Source organism: Pagrus pagrus (assembly GCF_965226575.1).
Source record: "Pagrus pagrus genome assembly, chromosome: 22".
NCBI lineage: Eukaryota > Metazoa > Chordata > Actinopteri > Spariformes > Sparidae > Pagrus > Pagrus pagrus.
The window spans coordinates 10105247-10130082 of NC_140204.1; the positions used below are offsets into that span (position 1 = coordinate 10105247).

At 41.4% G+C, this 24836-nt stretch overlaps 1 protein-coding gene across 3 annotated transcripts in view; it reads right to left on the reverse strand.

Annotated features, from left to right (window-relative positions):
• pcxb (pyruvate carboxylase b) overlaps positions 1-24836 on the reverse strand; it is a 297628-nt gene that overhangs the window by 262152 nt on the left and 10640 nt on the right. For 2 of the 3 annotated variants that reach the window (XM_084343541.1, XM_084343543.1), the window contains exons 2-9: positions 21741-21877; positions 18830-18923; positions 18150-18240; positions 14173-14338; positions 12608-12753; positions 8020-8137; positions 6206-6273; positions 3923-4006 (exon numbers count right to left, since the gene is read on the reverse strand). In XM_084343541.1, coding sequence (XP_084199667.1) covers positions 3923-4006; positions 6206-6273; positions 8020-8137; positions 12608-12753; positions 14173-14338; positions 18150-18240; positions 18830-18923; positions 21741-21876 — 903 coding nt within the window. In that variant the 5' untranslated portion in view covers position 21877. Of the gene's footprint in view, positions 1-3922; positions 4007-6205; positions 6274-8019; positions 8138-12607; positions 12754-14172; positions 14339-18149; positions 18241-18829; positions 18924-21740; positions 21878-23039; positions 23198-24836 lie in introns of those variants that run through there. The other variant, XM_084343542.1, reaches the window with a different exon arrangement.

Consider the following 24836-nt stretch of genomic DNA (forward strand, 5'->3'; position numbering starts at 1 on the left):
AAAAAAACTGCTGCAGAGCAACAGAGATATCAAAGAGATATTCAAAAAAAAAAAAATGGAAATGATCAAATGCAGCACATGGATGGATGGATGAGCAAGCAATGAAGCGCCCAATCAGTGGGTCCAATCACTGTGATTAGGGAATCCTCACACTGCTGAAGTGAGATGCATCATTAATAAAACTAATCAGGACTGGCTGAGATATTGGCGAAATGAAATGTCAGCCGAGGTCCATCCGCTGAAAATACAAAAGACAACAAAGACACGGCAGCCAGACAATCGCAGCACCGAGGAGAGGAAAAAAAACAACAAAAAACAAGTCCACAAAATCAGCTGTTTGAGCAGCAAATAACACATAACGACATAACGGGCCATTTGACAATATCTCTGATTTCCTTGTGAGCTCTGGCCTGATACCCACTCTGAGCTCAAAGCCCTCTCTACCGAGAGCTGAAGTAACTTCCTGCAGCAGTCGGTGTTGCCAGGCAACTTTGTTCTCTAGGACATTCTATGAAGAAACGGCGTGGCCTGCAGCGAGTTCAAAGACTGCGCCGTTTCTCTGAAAGACTCAGATGGAGGCCGCTGATAATGGAAGATAGGCGATACAGCACAGACGGCGAGATGAAGGGGGGACGAAGCGCCGGCACTATGGAGGCGCCATTAAGACCAGATAAGAGGCGAGGAATAGCAGGTGTGTGTGCAGGAGGAGGAGGAGAAAAATGTGAGCGTGTATAGATCCGAGAGTGGTGATGATATATCATCCAGTGCATCTTTCTATTTATAAATCTCTATGTTCAAACAGAGTGTGTTTTTACAAGAGTGGGAGACTTGTGGTGGGATCTGGTGTGTAGGTGCGAGCAGAAGCAGGAGACCCTACACTGTACGTGTGCTGCTTAATGTCTGGAGCACTGTGCCAGTACATCCCAATGAGCTGCTGATTGAAATGAAAAGCCTCTAATTACAGTGCAAATTGAACTGGACACATTGAGGTGTCTGAGTGCAGCACTGAAAGAGTTGGCGTCTCCACACGAATAGTAAACTATACAGAAGACTGGCCTCTTGAGACAAGCACGGATACCTGCTAATGTGTGTTTGCGCCCAGACAATAGCACACGTGCTGCACAGACGTGCCATCTCCATCACTCCCTATTCTATAAGGACCACAGAACGCATAAAAAATAAATGTCCCCTTGCACTGTCTCACACACACCAACAGGCTGTGACAAACACACACGCATTAATAATAGCCATCGAGGTACCAAAGTTCAGCCTCGGCGCTGCTTAGGGAGCAGGTTTCAATACCTGCGGTGAGAGCCGGGCTCAGCTCTGAAGTGGAAGCCTTCACTGTGGGGACCGGCACAATGTGAAATGCAATCACAACACATACTGTAGCAGGGAAATGCAATGACAGGAGGGAGGGAGGGAGGGGAGGATAAAGAGGAGAGGAGGAGGGGGTGTTTGGAATAAGATGAATGGAGGATGAGGCAGAGAGAAAGTGAGACCCCTGGTGATAATCTGCAAATGCTGCAGGTTTAATCCTTCAGCTGTGTGGATGACTTCTGTAACATGTTATAATAACCATCATTAATAAATGGTAAATGTATAGTTAACTGAACAAGTTAATAGTTATTTTACTGTAAGCAATGGAGTGCGTTATAGACCATGTATTAAGCAACTGTAAAGGTTTATAAACATCATTTGCAACTTGCTTCCATATTTATCAAGGATTGTATTGGTTGTCAACAATACTTGTGTATTAACTATTAACTAATGTTTAATTAACTATACATTTGCCATTTATTAAAAAAGGTATGCAAGAACTGGCCACCTGACAAATTCATACTCAATTCTGAATTAGGCAGCAGCATATCACCAGAGTAACCGCTAAATGAAGCCACCTTAGCTAAGTTAGCTCAGTTAGCCTTGCAGCTAGCCGTTCAGACTGGGAGCTCGGGGACCAGGGGATCGTCAGTGTTTACGCCGAGCCCCCAGGAGGAGCGCCAGGCTTTGAAGACAGAATTTGTAGTGATTATTACATCATGACGTGACGGGGCCCAAAAAGGCTTTTCCCAAAAGCTTACATTGTGAAAGGAGCGTCAGAATCCCACAACTTGTTGTTTTTTACACTTAGTAATTAGTGAACAGCATACAGTATGTGTTAATTAGTGAGCTGTGGAGGGGCTGGGGGGTGTTTTTTTTTTTTCCTTTAAACTTTCAGACAGATACCGGTAAACTATTTTCCAGTATGCTATATAAATACATTTCTCAGCATGTCAAACTTCTCCTTTAATAGTTCTTATAAACATTACTATCATTATCTTATCACTAATACTCCAATAAAAGGTGATGGTTTTGTTCATGTGTGAGTATTAAGTCATATTTTAATATCTGCGAACAGTGTGTTCCTTTTGTCCTTACATTGTCCACTTTGCCTTGACGAGCATGAACATTGAAAAGCAAACATTGAAACTGCAAACAAAGCTTGACAATGAATAAAGCTCAAGTTGCTGAATATAACAGGTAATTCATTTCAGAGTCTGGAAACTGTGAATGCAGCAGGGACATTTTGTCAGACGGCTCATCACAGCGGCGCCTATGTGATGGAGGTGAAACATGTCCTTGCATCAAGTCAGTCTACTTCCTCTCAAGAATAGTAAACACGCGTGTGTGCGCCTGTGTGTGCGCCTGTGTGTGCGTCGACCACACACTGTTGTTTAAAGTGCGGATCACTCTCTCATCTATATGTAGAGGAAAGTCCTGGACCAGAGCTCGCCACTGCCGCGGCTCATGAGGAGACATGACATGGTCCGTCACTTCACGCAGACATGCTGGATGATGTTGCGATTTGCTTACTGCAGAAAAACACAACTGGAGCAAGGTCACATCACGAGTCTCATGTAAAAGTTTCTCGCCCTCTCTCTTACATAACCATTTCTCTATCAGTAGCATTCAAGGTCATTTCTTTCTTTAGCAAATCACCATCCTCGCCTCCATCCTCCTCTTCCGCTCTCCTTCTTCACTTCTATTCATTCCTCAACTGGGCCATTACCTGAAAAGGCCATTACTTGAAATCTCCTCTGAGAGATGAGGCTTGACTTTTAAGCGATGCTGTCATCGTCGAGCCAACTTTTCAGCAACAGTAAAGCCAGACCGCTGGGATTATAAATGATTTGAAAAAAAGGTGAAGACACAAGGTGAGCTCTTACTTTGTGGCAAATGTTTCTCTTCTTGCATTTTCTGAACCTAATCAGAGTGCACGACTGGTGGCGAAAATCATTAAATAGTTTCACAGAAATGCACTCAAAGACTGTTCAAACATTCATTTCCAGGACTGCATTTAATGTCTGCAGTGTTGACATCTATTTCCACCCATTTTCAAATTGCATTTTCATTTTCCAGCGCACTAATGTCCTCATTTGAATCGCAGGTAAGTAGCGCATTAAAATTCCTGGGGAGAATCCTGTTGTTGTGCAGACCAACTGTAGACAGACAAAAATGAACAGCATTGGGAATTTGCTCAGACTTCCTAATTACAGCGCAGTGCTTGAGCGGCCTCGCTTGGATAGCTTTTTTAGTTTGAGCGAGCCACTTCTCCTCAAGTCTGCCAACTTTTTGTTAAACAAGTGATCAAGAGTCTGTAACGCCGCACAGTCAACGTGCCGACATTGACATTTTTAAAGGGAAATACAGGAAATACATTTAAGAGGAAATATGAATGAACTGGATTAACATCAGAACACAGCAACATGAATATTCAACATTATTTTAATTCAAATTTAATAATTTAAGAGGGATTAAGTAGAGATTTTGTTCGATGGAAAATGGTCAGGTCCTGAACTTTGGGCAAAAGCCAGTTCGACACAGAAATAAAACAAAAAAGCAAAAGAAACAGCAGGAATCACAAGACAAACAACAGACATACCTGTTTGGCGAGGTTCACAGAATCAGCGTGAAGGCGGTCTCTCAGATGAGGGTCCAGCTGGAAAGCCGGTGCGATTTCCACAACCTTCAAAACAACAGGATTTTTATTGATAACGGCACAGTGACCACGGAAATGCAGCAAAGTGATAATCAGGACGACAACCACCATGAACATTTATGCAACCGAACTAAAATATTAAATCAGTTTTGATTCATTTAGCCTGACACAGCAGACCTCAAATGATTTTATTAATGTGCCACTGAAAGAAAAATGTAATTCAAAATTCATAATTACTGTTTTAAGATACAGCAGTTATCAGCTCTGGAAAGCTGTGCTACCCGCATCCCTTTCATTTAATGGATGCTATAATGTTCAATGCATCTTCCATCACAGAACAAGATTTACTTTCATGATTCATGTTTATCTGCTCTGTGCCATTTAGTTGAGAAGTAGGGCTGCACAATATAGCCATAAAATAACTTATTGTGGTGTATTTTTAAGGCTATATTGCAAAGCACATATATTTATTTATTTATATAACAAGTAGAACAGTAGGAACCAATACAAAATTATATTGAATACTGAACAGCTGTTATGGCATCTTTGGACTTTTATTTTGAAAAAAAGTAAAATAAGTAAAAATGGCTCTGATGAGAGCAGTGAGACTGAGCCAAAACAGTAAAGTTGCAGGGCATGAAACCAAAACAATGAGCTAAAAGACGCTAAAATACCTTGAGTCTGGTGATAATTCTGTATTGGCTTCAACAAAAAAAGCTACCCACATAAATTATTGCTCTATCCATTGTTTACAAAGTATCAAAGTATCATTTTCTTTGTCAGTTCTGGGCTACTGTAGAAACATGGCGTACAACGTGATGGACTACACAAATGAAAAACAGAATTATGAATATTGTTTATATTTCTGCCAATATTACACTCAGTTTCTGCCCCTGAATCTGACACGACGGACCTTTAAGATAGTGAAAGTATCACAAACTTTGTCCGACTAATGTTTATTAAAATACCATAATTTGTTTTCATTTCTCCAACAGGAGCCACCAGTTTGATGCAGTACGTGTCACTTTAGTTTCAGTAAAACAGATGGAGTGAATCATCTGTATTCACTGAGAAGTCCAATTGGTCTTGCAGAAAGCTGCCCAGTGTGTGGGGTTGGCTATGTTGTGGGCTGATCTACTTCGTTCCACCGTGTCAAACAAGTCAACCCGTCCAAAAGAAATAACTGAATCCAGTTCACAACTACATGACCCATGTCTGATTTTTAGAAAATAAAAACCACAAGAACTCAATTTAATTTTTTTTTTTTTTTTATCAAATCTCATCCAAATAAAAAAAAAATCCTCTCCAAGTATGAAAAGCACTTCCAAGACACAGTGAAGAGCTAAAAATATCCTATCAGCACTCTACCATCCCTAATCTATTTCAACAAGCGACTATTCTTGTTTCTGAGATTCAAAAAGATCTTAGATTAAGGGCAAAGGCAGATTAAGTCGCACAGAATCAAAGAGCAGCAGCTCTGGCATGAACAGAGCCGTTAATATGATTATCATCTATAATTTGATTAAAGGGAAAGGAAGAAAGTGATGGAAACACATGATTGAGACTGCTTTGAGGTGACAATATCTAATGAAATATTACACGTGTTAATCAGCTTCCTCTGATGAAAGCATTGTTGCAGTGAGTAACGATTAGATGACGGTTTTCTCTTTTCACGTGATATTCAGACATTTTTGCTAATTTGACAATCAGGTGACGCTGTAATACCTCATTTCTTTCAAGTAGTAGCTGAAAAAAATCTGTGAAAAATAGCCCTGACTAATTAATGAGCATCAATTCAAAGCTTTATACTCTTAAAGAAACTGTTTTTGTTGATCCAAGATGATTTGGTGGGGAATTATGCAGCTGCTGCAGTTGTGGCTAATTTTTATTGGTATATAATCCTCTTACCTCCTGCTGTTCAGGTCACTATGACACCCAGGGCCACCAGTGCTATAATCATCATCGCTATAATCACCTTATTTCTTAATGTGTTGCTTAATTGGCCTGTTTGCCTGAATAAAAAGGGAAAGAAAACACTGGAGTCGTTTGTAGACTCAACAGACTGCAGCGCCTGAGGGTCTGATTCCCGCTCGTGACCTTTGTTTCATGCCCGCCCACCATCACCATCCACTTCATGCTAATCTAAGTACAAATGCCATGAAGATAATCTTAAATAAATTCAAACATTAAGTTGGGGTTGGATGAATTTTAAAATGAGCACTTCACCTTTTGGTGTCTGCGCTGAATGGAGCAGTCTCTCTCGTAGAGGTGGATGACATTACCATATTTATCGCCTGCGGGGAGAGAAAGGGACAAAGAGAAGTAGGTGAGGAGGAACAAAGAAAATTATAAGATAATCAGGGGTGTGAAGAAAAGGGTGGTTTAAGTTCAAATGAAGGAGGAGTAGAGAAGTCTGTCCTCCTTGATTTACTGTGTGGTACGTTCATCTTCTGAAATCACTGAATCACAGAGCTTTAGGACTGAAATTGTCACAATTTGACTCCTGCTACAACTCACCCTTATCTGTATACAGCATGACATGACATCAGACACTAGTCATAGACAGACAGTCGAATCTCCAAGGGTGGCTAAGGCCTGCAAGTAAGAGTCCCTTCAACAGCCCACTTAAATGTCTTTACAATATCTTTTACATGACAGATTTTTCTCTTTCTTTAAGTAGTTTATTTTCTGGGGTGTCTGGCCAGAGAAATGTCCGATAATGAAAAGCCCCAAAAATGACATTTCTAGTCTTTTAACAAGCATTTCACAGAGATGTCACCATTTTAACATTTTTATGAATAATACACAGCCAAGGTTGATCTATATAAGACAAAACCTAATGGCCTGCAGCTGACATTTATTTATTTATCGTCACTTAAACGGTCAATTAGTTCCTTGATTGCCGTTTAATCCATAAAACATCAGAAAACAGTTAAATGTGTTCACGGTGTCTTCAAATGTGTTACTCGACTTATTAATTATTGCAGCTCTTGTATATATGCATGTATGTTATGCATCCCTAACGGCCAACAGAGGTCGGCTGGCAGTAAACAAGCTTGCGGACTAGCTCTCTATCCAGTGTTTTTGTGCTGCATTATTGAGCATGAGATGGATAAGTTGAGCTGATGACCTGTCTCTGCTTACATATCATTTTTTCTCTCTATATTCTAGTGCCACAATTGACCAAAATATTAATCGCACAGTCCGACACGCCTCAAAATTGATATCCTACAGTCGAGCACAGACTGTGACCGAGAATTTATTAGACCCCTCTCACACAGTATGCCCTGCTAGATCTCCGTTATCGCACAGTGTTAAAAGGGCCTGAAAAGCAGCAAGGATGAAGGAAAACAGAGAAAACACAGGGGCGGGAGAAACAAAATGAGATGACGGGAGGCAGGGAGGCAAAAATAAAGGAGGAGGACAAAAGGGGAGACACTGAAAAGCATTATTGAAAGTGAAGAAGGGGAAGGGGGGGCAGAAAAACAGATGGCTGGCAGAGACACGGCTTTAAACAGGTAATTCAGAAAAATCACAAAATCCCTGCATGCCCTAAAGACCGTAATTAATCACGGTGACCACACACACACACAAAAACACGGACCTACGCCCAGGAAAATGCTGAAACACGCACAAAGGTGAAGACACAAACACACCCGTACAAACCAGAGAGACATAGGCCTGATAGCATAAGCACTTACAGTAATGTACACCTGCACACACAAACGCACGTTTACATGCGTTGTGCAGCTCAAAGTGCAGACACTTCCTGTAAGTGTCCGTGTTGAATTTCAGTTCTATAATATTGAGTGGCAGTAGAGTTGCGTTCACTATAATAAGAAATAATGGCTGGAGAATCCCCTGCTGGCCAATAAATCTCCTTCGCTCTCATTGTTCATCTGTCTCGCCTCCTCCCTCAGCACTGCTGCAGAGTTCAAGGACCTCTACGCTACTTAAAAGACTCTGATCAATTCACGTAAACAAAAAAATAGACACAAAGTTAAAGGCAAACACACAGTAAAGTCGCAAAGTGCACTTACCTAGGATCTGTACTTCAATGTGTCTCGGCTTTTCAATGAACTTCTCAACAAACAGGGCTCCGTTCCCAAAAGCCGCCAGGGCTTCAGAGTAGGCCCGCTGGTAATTCTCCTCCAGTTCCTGACAAACAGATGAGAAAAATCCATACGTGTCTGAGTTACTGCTGCTATTCAAGAAGCAAGAGTCTCACAGCAAAGGATTTGTGTGTTTTTTTAGAGGGGTTTCACTGCTGCACGGACCATATTTCTAAGTCCTCTAATCTCTGCATCAGGCCAGTTAGTTTTATTTACTATGTCTTTTATTTCCTGTTGTAATTTCCCTCTCCCTCGCCTGTCGTTCACATGTGATGTTTTCTTCATCTTTTTCTCTCTTCTGACACAAATGTTTACACGCCCTAAGGGAGCAAGATTCCTCACAACATCTCCGGGACCAGGCTGTAGGAGGTCACGACGGAGGATGCTGGAGGTCACGACTCAATCTGTGTCTGTCAGTCTGTGACGTCCTGCCGGCCCCATCAAGCCTCGTCTATTGGGGAAAGACTGAGTCACCCATCACGCACCCCCTTCTCTTTTCCCTGTGCCTTAGGAGGGGCTACTCAAGCCCATCCTCAGCTGTCATCTCATAGCCTTGAGTAAAGATGCTCTTGAAGGCAGAACAACAAGGGTCTCGAGTAGCAGACAACATCAGCATCGCCCAAAGCGGGCGTGCATTTCTGTTAAAGCTTTGCACATTGGTTTGTTGACTACCTTTTTGAGGTCTCGAGTTTGGCATTACGTCATCATCATCTTCGTAGCTAGAAGTGATTATAATTGGAGCAGAGACTTGAGTTGGGGAGGATATCTTGATTGGATCTGACTGAGAACCGGAGGACACACTGTGGTAGCGACTTGGCAATCACGAGGCAGCCACGCCCTATAGCGTACCCTGCTTTATTGTCGATTTTAACTCGAAATAGAAGCGTCGTTTACATAATGAACATCATGCTGTGTTAAGGAAGACTTGAAACCAGCGATTGAGACCATAAACTCATTCGGAAACTTTTTACTGAGGTAATAAATCAAGTGAGAAGTACGGCCATTTTCTCATAAACTTACATACAGTATAATCTGACTTATTTTCAAAACCAGTACAGCCTTCTACTTCAAAAAGGTACTTCAAACCGGACCGGGAAGCTCCATCTATATTTCATACAGAACAAATCTGCACTGTTTTGATAACTGATCAATCATTTGAGTCATTTCCAAGCAAAAACTTCGAAGTGCTGGTTGCAGATTCTCAAAAATTAGGATTTGCCATTTGTCATATTAAGCTGAACATCGTTGCCGTTTTGAATGCTGGATGGACAAAAACAAGCCATTTGAAGGTGTCAGCTTGGGCTGTGGGAGATTGCGGTGGGCTTGTAAAGTTTATTTCGCACCAGGCATGTCCAGACTAATCCATCGAGGGCCGTGTTGCTGCAGGTTCTCATTCTAACCGAGCAGGAGCACGCTAGGCTCGGCTCATTTAATCAGCTGATCTCGTCATCAAACAGTTGATTGGTCAAATCAGGTTTACTCTTGATTGGTGGGAACAAAAACCTGCAGCCACACAACCTTTAGGGAGTAGTTTGGACATGCCCAATCCACAGAATGACTGGCAAATTAATCAATAATTGAAATCTACATCACAAATTATCTCAGCCTCCACTAATCATCCCCGCAGTGTCTATGATTGTCTGGTTATGGTCAGGGAAAATGGCTTCTGCAAACCGCCAGAGAAATAAACCTTCTATGTGATGAAATGGGAATTTGTCAAAGCGTGAGAAGCCACTGGAAAGAACACTTACAACTCGCACTGAATCATAAGTGCAGGGAAGAGGAATTCAAAGTCACACCTAGCTACGGTGCACCTCTATTTTTGCAAATGACAGAAAAGACTTTTGAAAGACTCAAAGTTAGCAGAAATCCATTTGCACCCCTTCCACATCAGTTCAGTCCGTCTGTCAGCTCTGGCCACTGGAGCTTTGATACGTGCCGCTCTCCTTTTCTCTCGCTCTTCGGGAAAGCACATCACGTCAAAGTCGGAGCCAAATATCCGCCACTTTAATTCTTGCTTGCTTATCAGTAAACATACACATCTCATCCTGCAAAATATGTCGAGAACAGTTAGGCCCACTGTTAATTCAGAATACAAATGACCCGCGAGCCGGGCTTGATGGAATATAAAGTCAACCTGCGCATTGTTGCGTGGAGTCCCGAAAGTAAAGAGAAACCTCTTTACAATGTCTTCACATAATATTAGCTGGAGCTGCCGAGACCTCTGTGACTCGACTGAATTACTAGAAATGTCAACAACTAATTAATTAGACCGGGGTACGACTAAGAAAAGGTCGTTCTTTCCAATGGATTACTGACTTGTGAGGCTCATTGACTACAGTACAACGCAACGCTGCCATTCCTCATGTAGATCAGTGAGGAGCTGCTACGGCTGGCACCGAACGTACTCAATCAAATGTGATGGGCTTCTCTGGGTTCAGTGAATGTCACTGCCATTGGAGTCCCCAACCAATAATATAACACTAACAAGAAAATTGACAACTGGAGCATCTTAATTTGCACTTAGTTACGGTTTAGTATATACAGCTAGTGTATGTTTTAAAGTTTTTTGGTGTATGAATTCGACAGGTGGCCATTCTTACGTGTTGCACCTTTAAGTACTCGACTCAACAAAATATATAACAAAAGGTCGAGTCATTTTTAGACTCTTTAATGCAGAAATGTAAGATATTAGACCTTTAAATAAAAGCAGCATTTTGGGTAGGATATTCACATGACCTAATTAAATGTGACTTGCATCTTTTTTTAAGCTCATGCAAAGAAATAAAGAAGATTAAATGCTACCAGCGATGACAGATGAGGAGGTGGCATTGCTCTGTGCAGCTCTGATTCACCACTGATCTCTGACCTCTTCTATCTGATTGGACAACAACCAGCTGCCTGCTGAAAAAAACTTCGACATGGTCAAACTTGAGAGGCACAGTGCCCCCGTTACTTCTGTGAAGCGCATCTGCCACAAGGCCTGCACTGAATTAAAAAGGCATGACAACTTGTTTCTTCCTGGTGTCTACGGGCCTCGAGGAGTCATTTTCCCTTTGAGACACATATTTTGGATAAAGTAATCTACTCAAGGGAGAACTTTAAATAATTCTGTTGATTTTATGCTACCGTTAATAATGCACAACATATTTACAATAAAAACAAAATCGAAAATCATAATTACACTACCACTGAACCATTGCAAGTGAAACAGCATTATTGGTCTTGCTTGGCCCAGTGTCCAATAACAATCAACTGAGGTTAAGAGTGTTGTTCTTGGAGGTTAAAACTCAACGTCCATTGTTAATGTTTCACAAGCATCTCCCAAAACACCACTTACAGTGAGTGAGCGGCTGTTGGCTATCCATGCTGAAAAGCCTTATGAATATATTTGGCGACTGTGGATTTATTTAGCTGTCTGTAAGCACTATGATTATATATTAAACACGCAGCATATTCAACATAGATGGAACAAGACTATCACCAGCAGGAAAATGTTGTTCATTATGTATAAGGTAGCCTTCTACCTTTTAGTCCCCCCGGGGTGCTTTGTACAGTGTGTTTATTGTTGCATTATCAAGTTGGAGTACAGATAAGAATGAAAGTTGTGCCTTTATCTTTTGTGCTTTGTGTTTGAAGTAAAGCTAGGCTACAATGTAGAACTGAAAGGTCGAGCAGGCACCGACAAATCAGTCATAACATTATTAGTCCAATATGAGAGGTTTAGTAGAAACCAAACATATTGTAACCAAGACTAAAATACAGCGGCCGACGAGGGCAAACGTGCTGCATTTTAAGAAAACATAGGCGAATAGTCAAAACATGAGCACATTAAAAAAGGTGCCTTATGTACGAATTGGCCACCTGTTGAATTCATTAACAAATAGGGTGCAGCATATCACCTGTACCTGCTTACTGCTGCGCACTGTAGCTGCTGTTAGCTAGTAAGCCGTGCAAAAAGTCCTGTTTTTGCCTACACTTCTCTCCATTAAAGTGGTGACAGTCGTCCCTGTGACAGCCCAGCATTGCTGTCTGGGTGATGGCACCCTTAAGGTGGTTGAAAGGAGGAAGATGACGATGGTTGTGACAGATTGGTAGATGTAAATCCATCAAAGGATGCACAGTACATGGCTACTTTCAGCACACATCAAGTCGTTGAAGAACATATTGTACCTGCCTACAGATTTCCATATATGTATGAAGTGTTTGAGAAGTGGGCCCTGGTCATCTGTAATATTGAAAGGCTGTTATTATTTTCAAGCCTTCAACACAGAGAAATCACTCCGGGTGACAGAGGCAATTTCAGAATGCACACACCCCAAAACACACGGAGTGAATGGTGGCCAGAAAGATAAATGACCAGGTTGTAATTTCACCTGTGATTCAACACAAACAGAAAATTAATGAATATGAAAAATTTGTCATGAGGCAGTCAAGTTGGTTTTGTTTTCTCCATGTTGTTGGAACAAGCTGCTAAATGACATCTTTCACAGGAGCGTAGAGCGCAGGGGCTCACCTCGTACTCTCTGACCACCCTCATGCCGCGACCACCTCCTCCGTAGGCCGCTTTGAAGATGATGGGGAAGCCGTATGTCTGGGCGAACGCCTGCGCCTCGTGCAGGCTGGCGATGGGGGCATCTGTTCCTGGGACCACGGGTACACCTAAGACAGAGGGTCGGTAGATGAGTAAATGGATACACAACTGAGAAGCGTTTCACTTTGAAAGATTCCAAATGCTTTATTTTATGGCAGAAAAAAAAAATCACTTAGGACTGCCAGGCTCTATTAACTTCACACTGCATTTGAGCCTCACAAGGTCGAATTTTGTTTTACAGCAGAAAGGAGTCGCTTTACGGCGCAAAAACAGGAGAAGGATGCTGTTAAATCCATATGAATAGAGCACCGTTTTTCACAGTTTCTTGCAGCAGCAAATGGAAGAAGTTAAAGGCTGGAAAATATATGTTCCAAAATGTTCATCCCCGAAAGTAAAGACAAAATGAATGCTCGGAGAGAAAAAGACCAACGCTAGCAGAGCACGGGTGAAAGGTGGAGGGAGGAGGGGGAGTGAGTCATCATCACGACAGCGTGCAACCAGGGTTTGTGGCAAATTTGATTCAAAAACATTAAGAAACACCGTTATCAATAATACTTCAGGCTTGACAACAGGTATTCATATCATGACTTTCCTTGAATCTCATCTTCTGCATTACAGTCATCCTCTGCTGCAGAACGAATCAGCATGACGTCGCGCGAACAACGACAATCACTTCCTGGTAGACAACTGACGGTTACAGTAATAGATCCTTTTCCCGGCAGACATTTTGACTTCACAGAGCAGGAAAAGACGTCATTAATGACGGCAGCAGTCCATTCGGGTGAGCTCGTTGCAGGGCTCTGGTATCGTGCACGCTCACTCACTGACCTGGCTTACTGGGTCACTTAAAAGAACAGAGCCATCGTCAATGTTGATGGGTTTAAAATGAAAATGTCTGCTGTGAAAATGGCATTTGCGTTTATTATTATTTCTTTTTTGATGAGTGCAGGTTCAGCAAATATTTTTAAGGTATTCACATTTCCTTGTTTTTTAAGGAATTGTCGGTTTTACACATTACAGGCGGAACGTAATTGTAATACTCCTCCCTCATTTGTTCATACCATTCCCCCCCCATCTCACCCTCACTAGACTTTACTCACAACAGTGTGTATCCCTTTTCCTTTGCACATATTAAACTCCCCCCGGGGTGCAGCTGTCATTTTCTTTATTATTGTTGACTGACTTTTTTAAGCCTAAACAAACAAAATAAACAAACTCTTTGTTTTCATGACTGAATAAACAAGCTGACCTTAGAGGACAACACAATTTCATACCGTTTAACTTGGTGTACTGGGGACCTTATTTTTCCTCTGAGAACAGCTTGTTTATTCAATTATGGAAAAGATAAATATTTCTGAGGGTTAGGGTTATTATTACCTCATTAATATTGCAAACATTAAAATTAGGAGAAATGTTGTATGTATGTATACGTTTTTAAAAACATGATGAAAAGATTGTATGCAAGATGTATGCGATTGCTTCTATACCTGCAGAGATGGCTATGGAGCGAGCCTCCACCTTGTCTCCCATCTTGCGCACCGTCTCCGGGGATGGCCCGATGAACATGACATCTGCGTCCGCGCAGGCCTGGGCAAAGTCCGAGCGCTCGGACAGGAAACCGTAGCCTGGGTGGATCGCATCCACATTGTTGTCCTAAGAAAAGAGACAGGGAGGGAAAACAGGTTATATGTATTCATTAGATTTCTGTGCATTGCACCTGTTGGCTTAGGCGTTTTAAACTTGTCTTTGTATTTCACATTTCGTTTTTGTTTTGTGCTGTAATATTTGCCAGTGAGGCCCAGAGAAAGGAAACGCATCCCAGCTGAGCAACAGGAGTTCTGTTAAATAGCGAGCCACTGCTGGGCTCCAGTTAACACTTGGCTGACTATCTGTGAGGGAAATGAAGAGTCATCGCACACTCTAACCTGCATATGAAACTGTGGGTTAATGACGGATTTTATTCTCACTCTTTCTTAGTTACAATCGCCTTAATCATCATCTACTCAATGGACACCAGTGGGAGACTGAGCGAGCAGACAGCCACGCATAATTTGAGGGTCAGGGGGAAGTATTGAGAGCGCGCACACACACACACACACACAGGGAAGCAGACAGACACAAGTAGCTCCCGAGCTTGACAGATAGAGCCATCTCTGGATCAGTATGTGCCATCTGCTCTTGGATATGAGGCGGACTATAATTATGGGCTGTCCCGTTGTTAAGGGAGCTGTTACTAGGCCAGGGGAGGCATGGAGCCACACACACACGAAATGCAGCCAGTGCGCACACACACACGAATGCAAAAAGACATGGACGGTGGATGATGATTCACACACACAGGTTCGCACACATTCATAAAGCGAGATCACACGCTCGTACTTTCACAGTGGCGGGCCGACACACACATTTTTACATGCAACGCAGCTTTAAAGACACACAGAAGGAGTTGGGACGGAGACGGATGGTTATTTTGGTCACACAGTAACAGAGTGATACGCAGTGTGAGGAGGAGGTAAACATACACTGGGAGAGACACACACACACATGCACGAACACACACTACATTGCTGGCATGGGGTGGCTGGGCTCCCAGATAGGCAGACGGATTTTGAGAAATGAGTTGGCCGGCTGACCGCATGCCCACGCAGAAAATTATAAACCATGCGAGATTGATCAGAAAAATGATAATGAACAACTGTCAGCGCATCCTGGAGGGATAGATGGGGGGGTAAACAGATCTGATCTAATGCAGAGATAAGTGGCAGGGGGAAGTGAAGGAGAGGGAGACAGGTGGAGAGTGATAGTAAAGAACGAGGGAAGAGGAAGCAAGGAATGTGGAAGGAAACGTGGGAGGAAAAGGGGGCAGGTGTTTAAGGGATGGAAGGCGACAAGGTGTTTCTTTTCCATCCAACAAAGCTGAATAAAGGGTGAACAGAAAGGGATAAAGGGGATTTGTCAGGCACTCGTCAGCCTAATTGTGTGCCACTGAATTGAATGCAATGAGAGGAACAAGACTTTCCAACTTTAGGAAGATAGCAGGGTTTTTTCTTCAAGATCAAATGTAAGTTGACATGCCGGAGAATGGTGTTTCAACAGCTAAGAGAAAGAAACACAAAAGATCAGGTGTAGTGACTAAGGCTGTCTCCGTTTCTTTTTTCTTTCTGTACATTTACATAAATGAGGAAGGACAAGGTGATTAGTTGTCTTTAGAGTTGTTGGTAGGCTCAGTTTTTCCACCAGGCTAACCATTTTCCACTAATTCCAGCCTTTGTGCTAAGTTAATTGCTAACGCACAGACAGGATGTTAATAATCTTTTCATTTGTCTCCCAGACAGAAAGAAAACATGAAACACATTGTGAAAAATTTCCTTTAATGCCATTTAAGTCGATTACAAAGTAACCGCCTTCAAAGAAAAGAGAACCGTGATGGCTTATTCCATTAGTTAAACTTATGAACATGCAAATTGTACTGCAGGGTTCCCACACCTTCTTAAACATCATATGTTGGAATTTTAATTTTCAAGTTTACATTATCATTTAATAAAGTCCCCTATGGGCTTCTGGGCTCAATACCATCCAAGACGGCACAAGTTGAATGCCTGGAAAGAAAACTTGCAAATTGAAATTTCGGATGGAGATTGGAAAACAGCATGTTGTAATGCTCATAAAAAGACAATAAACACACGTCTTAAACTAATGGAGTATAATTGGTTTATGCGGACATATGTGACACCGGTGGATTAAAATCGATACAATAAAAACAGACCAGACATATGCACGAAATGTATGAGACTACAGGAACATTGTTTCACTGTATTTGGCAATGCAGAAGCATTCAAACCTTTTGGGAGGAGATAAGACCCTAAGCTTTTTTCTGTTGGGCTTATATCCAGAGAAATATAATTTTAGCAAAAAGGCACAAACATTTATAGATCTCAGCTTGCTTAACGCCAAAAAAACGTATTGCACTGCTACGGAAATCCATTCACAGACCAAGCACTACTCAATGCATAAGACAGATGTTATCGGGCATCCCATTAGAAAAGATAACGAATATACTGAAGGCCAAACAGCATGTATTTAAAAGTATGTGGAGACCCTTCATTACTTTCGTTAAGGACTTTGGTTTAACATGTGATTTTGTTGTTTTGTTATTTTTCGTGTGAATATATGTTTATACATAAAGTACACTAATGTCTGCATATGGGTGCATATATGTACCGTATATATCAGCCGCTCTCCTGTCCATACAGCACTTACTGTGTACAGCGAGTTATAAAGAATGTGAAGCTGTATCTTCTGATGCTAAAAATTAAATAAAAACATAAAAAGGCTAGCTGGTTAGCGTGCCAACTTAAGTAGATATCTACGTAGACATCTGAACGTCAAAACTACTATTTATTCAAATTCTGTTGATAATCATAGTTAATTTTTGAATGTTTTTCAACCAGAATTCTTACAAATAGCCCCTTTAATGTCCATTTTTAAAAACTTTCAAGGCCTAGGACTTTCCCCATTTGTTCAGCCCCGTCAACACATACACAGGCATTTCTGTAAGAACATTTTTTCCTGACTTTTTGACGCCTTCCAGGGTCAAGATATTCAGAGATTCCACCTTCAGTGTTAACATATGGACGGGCAGAAATGGAGACTTTATGATATTGGAGGATTTGAGTCTGATGTTGACAGAATGGACGTTATATTGTTTAACATTATATTTAGAAAGAGTGATAATACAGTGATGGAAAGGAGAGACTAAAACGGTGGCTTATAATGTTTTGCTGACAAAATAGCATAATACAGGAAGATCCTGTGAGGAGCGGTCGTGTTTCCCTGCCTCGTTTATTGCATTTTCTGCAACTAATCAGCCAACCACAGAGCACACAATCCGCTTCCTGTTTACAACGGCATGAGTGTATGTGAACGGCCATGTGATATGCATTTTCAGGTGTGTTAGTATGGATGGATATAATTTCGGAGTCAGTGCTGAATCATTCATCTGGACGGAGATCCAACCTCATTTTGAAAAATAGCTGAGGACATGTGGCCTGGGCCTAAGTGGAAGTTGGAGCCGATGTTTAACAACACACGGCGAGCTTCTCTATAAATGAGTAATGTGTGTATGTTGTTCAGAGAGCAGCCAGGGCTCACGCTTTTTACTGCATGCCAACCCACTGGTGGCATTTCAATGCACATAATTATGAAGACCTTGAAAAGTTTAAACCCATTTTTGGATTCCGACAGATGAGATTTAAACAGTACTACAGCAATTTAGTACTGCACTGTCATAAAATTGGGAGCAAATACATTGTAAGTCCCTAGTAAGAGTTGAGCTCCAAAAAGGAGTGGATCTTACTCCTTCTGTAATGTATTTTAGTCTTTTTTTGAGAGACCTTCCATGTCACTGAAAGTCCTCACCCCTTAATACCATCCTTTATCACATCTCCTGGTAAATCCTCTTTACCTTGGCTACTTTGATGATGTCAGGAATGTCCAGGTATGCTGCAACAGGTGGCAGGCCTTTTCCTATCAGGTAAGCCTCGTCTGCCTTCTGCCTGTGAAGACAAAGGATTTAATATCAGTGCAATGGGATGGAGGCGGGGGGGGGCAGCAAAGGCATACGAAGTACACAGATGTGCACCGGCTCTGACAACCATTACAGCTTCATGACAGTGTTTCCAAACTCTCATTAGACAAATAAAGCCCCTTTAAATACTCAGATTAGACGTGCAATCAGCCTTCATGATAGGACAAATAAGGTGGTAAGCACAATCATATAACAAGATTTATTTGTCTGTGAAGGACAATTTAGAAAAACAGAAACATTAAAGTGAAGCAAATTAGGATGTTTGTGCATGTAAACTAAGCAGTGTGATTACCTGAATGTTTGTTATGTCAATACCATTATACTTATGTCCCCGCTTAATACCATTCGCCAAACAAAGAACCGGCCCAAAGCGCTGCAGAGGACAAAAATGCTCCCAAGCTTACTTTAATTGCTGTTGGCTCTGATAAACTGTTAGCATTTCATGGTCAATACCCAGCAGCGGCAGCCCAGCAGTTTACCAAGATGTCCATCGGTTACGCTGCCTTTATTTAAACCTGAGTGGACCCATTCGGCTCTAATGTAGCGGAGATCAGTACCTGTGCATCTGTCCAGTGTCCTGCTCGGAGTAGACGGCCACGGTTCGAATGCCCAGCTCGGTGCAGGCTCTGAACACACGGATGGCGATCTCACCTGGAGGGAAAGAAGACGACACAGGTTGTTAACTCGTCAGCCAAAAAATGCTTTTGTTCTGCTCTGCCACGGTTTCCTTCATCTCCTTCATGTTTATTCTCTTTATTATTTAAATGCGTCGCTATTTTTCATCCATACTTTATTACACTGTATGTTTTCTGAGGTTTTTCATCAGCACACATTTTAGCAAACATCGTGTAGCATTTGCACTTTTTTTTTGACAAGTGCCTTTGCTGTAAGAATAAAATAAACTTTTGAGATGTGAAAACAAGACGAATCCATCTGGTGCACTTTGTCACAATGTGCAGAGATATCCACAGACACGGCAACAAGTCTACTGTTTTTTGCTCAAGTCTGAGAACACAGAGTGTAAAATCTCAGCTTTAGACAACCAAAACACTGCCTGCCTTTAATCTTGCTGTCACTAGAGCCAAATACTTGTTTTTCAAGCTACACGCATTTTGGGGGAGAGAGAAAAAAAAAAGGTTAGCTGCTGAAAACCAGCAAGATGTGTTGTTCTTGCTTGAAGGCGAGGACAGCGTTCAAACATTTGAAGAGCATTACAAAGTAAAAAGAGAGAGAAAAGCAAGCGAGAGAGAAACTGAAGCCTGGGGAAGGACAACAGGGGAGACATTAAAAAGGATGACAAAATTAAAGAGGACAGAAAAGGTAAGGACAAGACAGTGAAGCCAGCCAGATGAAATGTAGCGGATTTACAGTGAGAATTGCAGAGAATGAAAAAAATCAAAAATACAGAGAAAACACAACGTTTAGAAAGAAGAGAAAATGAGCAAGAGAGAAAGTGAATCATGGGGAAGGACAACAGGAGAGACATCACAAAGGATGACAAGTTTAAAGAGGACAGAAAAGGTAAAGACAAGACGGTGAAGTCAGCCAGATGAATTATAGCGGATTTACAGTGAGAATTGCAGAGAATGAAAAGCCAGATAATACAGAAAGTTTAGAAAAGACAAAAGGACAGAGCAACTGAGGTAGTGAAAGAAACACAGTTTGGCAAGTTTAACAAAATGACAAATAAGTGGAAAGGAGACAAGAAAAGCAGTGGAGGGGAAAAAAGAGAGGGAAATTAAGTAAGGAATGAAAAGAGGGGAGTGAAAGGGCAAAAAGGAAGAGAGCAAGTGGCTCAGAGGAAAATCACATCTGACAAGTGCTGAAAAAGACGGAGAGGAGAGGAGAGGAGAGGAGAGGAGAGGAGAGGAGAGGAGCGGAGAGGAGGAGAGGAGAGGAGAGGAGGAGATTAGTGAGAGAATAGAGAAGCAATGGCAAAGAGGAGATGTGCTTGGTGAAGTGGAATCAGGGCTGATATGATACGATGGTCCGGTCACACACACACACACACACTGAAGTCAAGCACAGTCCGGTGCACTGCAGTGTGATGAATGTGATCTAATGCGGTGTTGATATCGTGTCTCGTCCATGCGAAGGAGAGAGATTGACGGAAAGCTCTGCAGTGTGTGTGTGTGTGTGAGAGAGAGAGAACGTGTGGCAGAGACCACAATCTATTTGAATCAAATTGATGGATTAAAGCAGTTAAATAGAGCCTTTATGGGAGGGAAGACATGAATGTATGCATGCATTATGCTCAATGCAGTCTTATCGCGCACAGCTGGAGGCCTTTGCCACGAGGTGTGTGTAGAGTCGGAATCGTATAGGAAAAGTGCCAATCAATCAAATCATGGGAACACTGAACCTATTCAAGCATTTTAAATGTATATAATGGGAAATCAGAGTCACTAATTGCACACCGAGGGTCTGTCTGGACAGCATTAGCTTTAACAGCACAGGGTGCGGTGATTACAAGTATTACCGGGGCACGCCTGTGATGTTATGCTGCGTGCAATGACTGCGCTGGCCATCACTTAGTGTTTCTGGGCTTCTCTATAATTATATTTGTATTCACATCTCAATCACAGTAATGAAGGCTCCACTTATGGTGATTTCTAGCAGCTTAGAAAGGGAAAAATAATTTTGACTCTGTGGGTCAAATTGTATTTGTACACAAATATATTATTCATTTATATAAAACATAATAATAAAAAAACATTTAATTTAGGCTCCAGGGAATAGACACCTCCATGCTGATTTTATTTGAGCTTTTTTAACCTTACGTTCTTGCATTCAACCTCGGAGGCTGAACACATTTGGTATCAACATCAGTGCTGAGAAACCTGATCACAAGTCAACAGCTTGCGTCTTGAAGTTTCTCGTAACTCAATAACTCACAATATTGAGCGATTTTTAAAGGGAGTCTGGGGACACAAGTTGCTTGAATTGCTTAGTGTTTACTGCGTTTGTAATATCTGAAATGTTTATTGTCAATAAAATGTCTTCTTTCATAAATTAAGGGTGAACGGTGAAAACAGTTGTGTTGCTAAATGTTGGTGAGCCACACTTTAGACATGGAAGCAGAGGCTGGTACAGCGGTGTGGTTTCTACAAGGTGAGAAACAACTTATAGATAATTAATAGAGTACACTGAGGACTATGGTTGCAGTTCCACCTGTTTCCAACAAGTTCAGAGCCTCTGGATTAAATCAAACAAAGCTATCTTATACAGCCACCCACATACAATGTGTGCTTAAATATTAGCATGTGACAAGGCAAACTAAATGTTGGCCATTAAATATTAAGAGAGTCTGTTCTTTTGCCCGGGGAAGATTAGAAATGTCACAACTTTTTTCTTACATTATAAATGAAACAGCATTAAACTGTACTTAATTTAACAGGCCTATCTGAATTGCTCTTCTCCTTCAGTGGTGAATTAATACAGTTGAGACTTGGATGGATGGGGGCTCACCTCTATTGGCCACCATTACTTTCTTGATTGGTCGATACTCGTTCTGCGGGGAAGTATGGGCGAGGCGAGAGAGGACGCACGCCCGCTTCACGGCCAGCAGGCCGAGGCCGCCTCGTACCACCGCGTAGCTCAACATCCTGGGTGAAAAAGAGAAAATGTTTAATGTTTATACACTTAAAACTTAACAAGAAAAGGAAGGGAGGGGGCGACAGAGTGAGACACAAAACCTACAACTCATACTTTCTTACAATAACAATTTGCCAAGTTCAGTGTCTCCTGTGAAAAAAGACGCTTTAAGGAAAAATATAAAAGGATGGTAGTGCTTTGAAAATGATTAAACAAGGGGTGTGAGCCATTTTAAGAGAGATTAAATCTCCTAAAGCGGCGGGCCCTGTTAAGATGTTAGTATTCTCTTAGAACATTTTGAAATGCTGTTGTAATTACCCAGATATTTACCCAGAATCTAAAGATTTTTTATGATCCTGAAGAAGAAAAGCTTTCTTATGTGTGAATCATCTGAGACGTGTGGCCCTGAATTACTTACTTTAGATGAGAGAAGACGTTATCTTACGTGGCATCTCTTGTAACGTAAAAATTATAGCCCTAAAAATCAATATGATCATATATAGTACATAAAACATAATATTAGTTTACATGAACATACCTAAATTTTCATAAAACTGATGGTGCTTGATTGTTTCTCGTTAAAAGGGGATATTATGACTTCTATTTTGAAAATACCACAAAGTTTGTCTTTAATTAAAAACATTAATATTGCTTGAGGACTCTTTGAATCAGTTAATTGTGTCTAGAGTACACAACACTGTAGCTGGAATAAGAGCTGACTAAAAAACTTCTTCCAAGAAAGAGGTACTGGATTTCCATAAAAGGGAAATGCAGGACAGCCAGCCAATCAGCTGCTGCTCTTCTTCCTAGCTGCCAATCAGCTGCAGGTGTGTCTAATTAAAGACCTTAGGCACAAATTACCTTCTTCCCACCACAGAAATGTTAGATATACATCACACAAACAATGATTGAACCATACAAACTGCTGCTATTCGCCCCATTCATAGATTTAATTGTAGGAAAGACACAAACTTGCTGATATTTATCCTTCAAATGCAAAACACTGATAGCCATGTTTTTTTTTTGGTCTCCCTGAGGACAAACAAAGAAACCATTCACTACACCAAACACTGGCACCATGGTTTGATAGCTGCATTTACAATCAATGATCCCCTAAAGACACAATTACTAAACTGAAGCACCCTACTCCCAAACACACACAGACAAACTTACCTACAAGCACATGTAAACGGCACAGGTACACAAAGGCGTACGCCTATACTAATACATGCTTTGAGGGTGCGAAGTAGTCAACAACCACCTCTTCACAGAGATGCTAAGTGTCTCATTGACAATGGGGGAACTGCAGCTTTACTGTGGGAGCTGATGATAGTGAGCCTGCAGTGTGACTGCAGTGGTGGGAGTTTCTTCTTCTGGTCTGCTACAAGGTTACACCTCAGCGACAGTCCTTTGCTGCCACACTGTGGTCAAACAACAGCGATGCAGTCAATGGAGACTGAGCTGATGAACTGCAACTGGTTGGAAAGCCAAGGATTTGTATATTATGAAACTAAAGCAAACAAAAATGATTTGGTTTGTTATATATAACATTATGTTTGGTTTATCATCAATACAGATGCAATATTCTAAACTACTAAAAAAACCTCCATTTCTTTGAGCCAAGTGAAGTCTCATCACTTCCTGTGGCTGCAGAGTTTCACCCGTGGGTGAATTACCACATGTCCTGTATAGATTTAAAGATAACGAAGTGCAGTGTTGTCTACGCAATACATGATGGCAAGTTCAAGTCTACAGTACCAACTACACAGTACACAGGTAAAGTTAGTTTGTTGACTGCCTATCTCATCATGCATGGGATGAGCGGCAGAGTAACGATGTGGACAAGTGTTCCCATTTAATATTAAGTGATCTTATCTCTAATTACAACTGATTACACGAAAAACAAATGAAACAAAAACCAATTTAGTAACATAAACCCAAAAATGTCTCCCACTGGTTGAAAGGAATGTGGACAGACTGCTGGAAAGACCTGACCGCCACCACTGTATGCTGAAGCAAACAGGGCAAAGGTCCATTTTTAGTTAATGGAGCGATCTATTAATGTTTTACACTGGTGTGCTTTCATACGATCACGTGTTAAGAATTAACTGTAAAGAAGAGAAACCAAAAATCAATGATTTAAGGCTTTTTTGACCTTAATGATCAATGAATGCCTTGAGACTGTCTGAAGACTACGCAGTGGAAGCTCAGGGTGAAACAGTATACTGTACCTACACAAAAGCAACAGCGTCACACTGTGAAACAGATACAGCTTCCCAAGGCCTGAATACCAGAGAGGAGCAGAACAAATGAACCAGGCAGACGGGCAAAAACAGGTCAAATATTATCCGTGTCCTGCCTCGACCTCATCTCTCCAATACAGCCAAAATACAACTCTTCACCTTATAAGTATATTTGTTTAGGTCATGTGGATATGATTGCCAGGCAGACAGACAGGGCCTTAAAGCAAGAACAAGGACAATATTTTCCAGATCTTGCAATAGGCTGGTGTCCCATTACAACCTTAGTTTTTTAAGGTGACATTCTGAAGAAACATGACAAGTAACAATAAAAGATGCAACGACAGCTGGAAATCTACCAGACTCCGTGGACTGCAGTGGAAAGCAACTTCCTGGTCTGAAATAGTGCACAGTAATGATTTTCCACTGGAGCTGCAACGATGAGCCGATTAATCAATTAGTGTCAAACATTTGCTGTTTCCAGCTTCTTAAACGTGAGGATTTGCTGCTTTTCTTTGTCATTTTCATATAAGTGGAGAGTTTTTGGGTTGTGGACTGTTGGTTGGACGAAAGAAGTTATTTAAAGACGTCACTTTGGCCTCTGGGTAATTGTGATGAGCCCTTTTTTTGACAATTTATAGGCAAGAGGATTAATCAATTAATCCTGGAAATTAATATGGAACAAGATGAATGCAGCCATTACATTTTTTTATAAGTACTTTTTTTATGT